Source organism: Egretta garzetta, unplaced genomic scaffold, assembly GCF_000687185.1.
Source record: "Egretta garzetta isolate BGI_Z169 unplaced genomic scaffold, ASM68718v1 scaffold61, whole genome shotgun sequence".
NCBI classification, from domain to species: domain Eukaryota; kingdom Metazoa; phylum Chordata; class Aves; order Pelecaniformes; family Ardeidae; genus Egretta; species Egretta garzetta.
Window position 1 is genome coordinate 336,503 of NW_009258620.1, and position 3,212 is coordinate 339,714.

The following is a 3,212-nucleotide window of genomic DNA, read 5'->3' on the forward strand; positions in this document are numbered from 1 at the left end:
AGAAGCAGCTCCACCAGAAGCTCCTTCAGGCCTGAAATTCCAAGTATTCCAAGACAGATCTTTAGGCACCATGCTGCAATCTGAAGAAGCTTTTAAATCATAGAATCATAGAATGGTTTGGGTTGGAAGGGACCTTAAAAGATCCTCCAATTCCAAGCCCCACGGGCAAGGACACCTTCCACCAGACCAGGTTGGTCAAAGCTCCATCCAACCTGGCCTTGAACACTTCCAGGGATGGGACATCCACAGCTTCTCTGGGCAACCTGTGCCAGTGCCTCACCACCCTCAGAGTGAAGAATTTCTTCCTTCCATCTAAGCTACACCTACCCTCTTTCAGTTTAAAGCCATTAGACCTTGTCCCATCACTACAAGCCCTTGCAGAAAGTCCCTCTCCAGCTTTCCTGTAGGCCCTTTTAGGTGCTGGAAGGCTGTGATAAGGTCTGCCCCGAGCCTTCTCTTCTCTGGGATGAACAACCCCAACTCTCTCAGCTTGCCTTCACAGGAAAGCGTCTCCAGCCTTCTGATCATCTTTGTGGCCCACCTCTGGACTTGCTCCAACAGGTCTGTGTCCTTCATATGTTGGAAGCCCCAGAGCTGGATGTAGGGGTCCAGGTAGGGTCTCACGAGAGAGGACTAGAGGGGCAGAATCCCCTCCCTCGACGCTGGCCACACTGCTTTTTGATGCAGCCCAGGATACAGTTGGCTTTCTGGACTGCAAGCCCACATTGACAGGTCATGTTGCACTTCTCAACCAACACCCCCAAGTCCTTCTCCTCAGGGCTGCTCTCAATCCATCCTTCACCCAGCCTGTATTTGTGCTTGGGATTGCCCTGACCCATGTGCAGGACCTCACACTTCGCCTTGTTGAATTTCCTAAGTTTCGCAGGGGCCCATGTCTCAAACCTGTCCAGGTCCCTCCAGATGGTATCCCTTCCCTCCAACATGTCAACCGCACCACACAGCTTGGTGTCATCAGCAAACTTGCTGAGGGTGCACTCAACCCCACTGCCCATGGGGTTGAGTCGCTGGTTTGTTGCCAGCAAAGATATTAAACAGTGCCAGTCCCAATACTGACCCCTGAGGAATGCCACTCATCACTGGTCTCCACTTGGACATCGAGATGTTGATTGTAACTCTTTGAGCGCAACCATCCAGCCAATTCCTTATCCACCGAGTGGTCCATCCATCAAATCCATGTCTCTCCAATCTACAGACAAGGATGTCATGCGCGACAGTGTCAAACGCTTTGCACAAGTCCAGGTAGATGACATCAGTTGCTCTTCCCTTCCCCACCAACACTGTAACTCCGTCGTAGGCGGCCACCAAATTTGTCAGGCACAATTTGCCCTTAGTGAAACCATGTTGGCTGTCACCAATCACCTCCTTATTTTCCATGTGCCTTGGCATAGTCTCCAGGAGATCTGCTCCATGGTCTTGCCGGGCACAGAGGTGAGACTGACTGACCTGTAGTTCTGCAGGTCTTCCTTTCTTTCCTTTTTAAAAATGGGGGTTATGTTTCCCCTTTTCCACCCAGCGGTAACTTCGAACCAGACTGCCACGACTTCTGAAATACGATGGATAGTGGCTTAGCAACTTCAACCACCAGTTCCCTCAGGACCTGTGAATGCATCTCATCAGGTCACATGGACTTGTGCACCTTCAGGTTGCTCAGATGGTCTTGAACCTGATCTTCTCCTATAGTGGGCGATTCTTCATTCTCCCCAGTCCCTGTCTTTGCCTTCTGCAACCTGGGTGGTGTGGCTTGAGCACTTGCCGGTTGGTGGAATGCCCCTCCTTGGAAGAGGTGCCCTCCCTGCACGCCATTCCGCGTGAACTGCCATGCCATGCCTTGTTTGCCTGTCCTGCTTGCAGCGCTCCTGGTCACTTTGCGCTCCCTGGGGCTGATTTTGTGGGAGTGGGGTGGCCGCCATTACTCCTGGCCCAGCCCACACCTCGTCAGCTGCTCTGGTGAGAGCTGCCAGCTCCTGGCGGGCCTCTGTGCTCCCCTGGGGTTTCCCTGGCTCAGCAAACCTCCCTGTGCGCCGCAATCCCCCGCTCCACTGCAGAGCGCACCCACATTGGAGCTGATCACCTCTGCAAGACATGTTAAGAGAGGCTGCAGATCAAACTTGCACTGGTGCCAGCTGAAGATCTATGCCAGTTTTTCCCTTCCATCACCCAGCAGATAGCATTCCAAGGTCTGCACAGTGACACAAGCCTCTCTGCTCTTCACACTCTAACCAATTCATCAAGCGAATGAGGCAAGAAAGAAGAATGTATCCACAAAAGCCACGAAAAATCCATTTAAACTGGTTCTTCAGCTTTATCTTACCTTTATCACAGAGTTTACACTTCCTGCAGTGTTCTAAACCATTGGGATGATCTGTATATGTATCCTCAACACAAGGTACGCACGTCGTGCTGGAATCTGCAGTGCAATGCTTGAAAACCCGAAGTCCTAAAAACCAGAAACAACCCCCCCCAACAAGTGGCCCCATTAGGAAAGCTTACATGGCCAGGTCTGACACTGGCATTAAACCACACGTAATTATTATAAATAAACTACAAGGACCTCAGAAATATCCTAACAGCAGCTGCAGAGATAATCCTAAAACAGAAACCAGGATCCAAAATGAAAGTCCTTGGAAACGGTGAAACCACCACAGCAGAGAGGCTCTGGCAATCGCGGCCTCCACGCCGAAGGCTCCAAACAAAGGGACGAGGCCTTGTGGTGGTGACAGTGAGGCAGGAACGCAGGCTGGAAGCGGACATTCTGGCGTCAAGCTCACAACCGCGAGTTGCAAGGCTCTTGCCAGGGTGCAGCAGGCAGAGCTGGCTGAGCGGAGCAGGCAGGTGAGCCCACGGCCGTGCGGGATGAGGAAGGGCGCCTTCCTCCGCAGCGGAGATGGTGAGCCAGCGGCCCACAGGTACCTACCAGCAGCACACATCGGGCAGCACTCAGCACCCACGGGATACTCTCCCGGCCCACAGTCCAAGGCATCCACACGGTCCAGCTGCATGACCACCACAAGGGCAAAAACCTTTGGGCAAGACAAGAACGGATTTCCACTTCGTAGCTTGTTTACAGGGATCGCACGGCGGGGGGTCCTGACGAGCGACCCCGCCCACGGGGCCAGCAAGGGGCCTGGGGCTGGGCAGTGGCCTGGGGCTGGGCCGAGGCCGGAGCTGGGCCGGGGCCTGGGGCCGAGGCC

General features: G+C 53.7%; 1 protein-coding gene across 1 annotated transcript in view; it reads right to left on the reverse strand.

Annotated features, from left to right (window-relative positions):
- TNFRSF14 (TNF receptor superfamily member 14) overlaps positions 1-3,212 on the reverse strand; it is an 8,908-nt gene that overhangs the window by 4,161 nt on the left and 1,535 nt on the right. Inside the window, exons 2-3 of the mRNA XM_035903589.1 lie at positions 2,936-3,198; positions 2,333-2,458 (exon numbers count right to left, since the gene is read on the reverse strand). Of these exons, the coding sequence (XP_035759482.1) occupies positions 2,333-2,458; positions 2,936-3,198 (389 nt within the window). The remainder of the gene's footprint in view (positions 1-2,332; positions 2,459-2,935; positions 3,199-3,212) is intronic.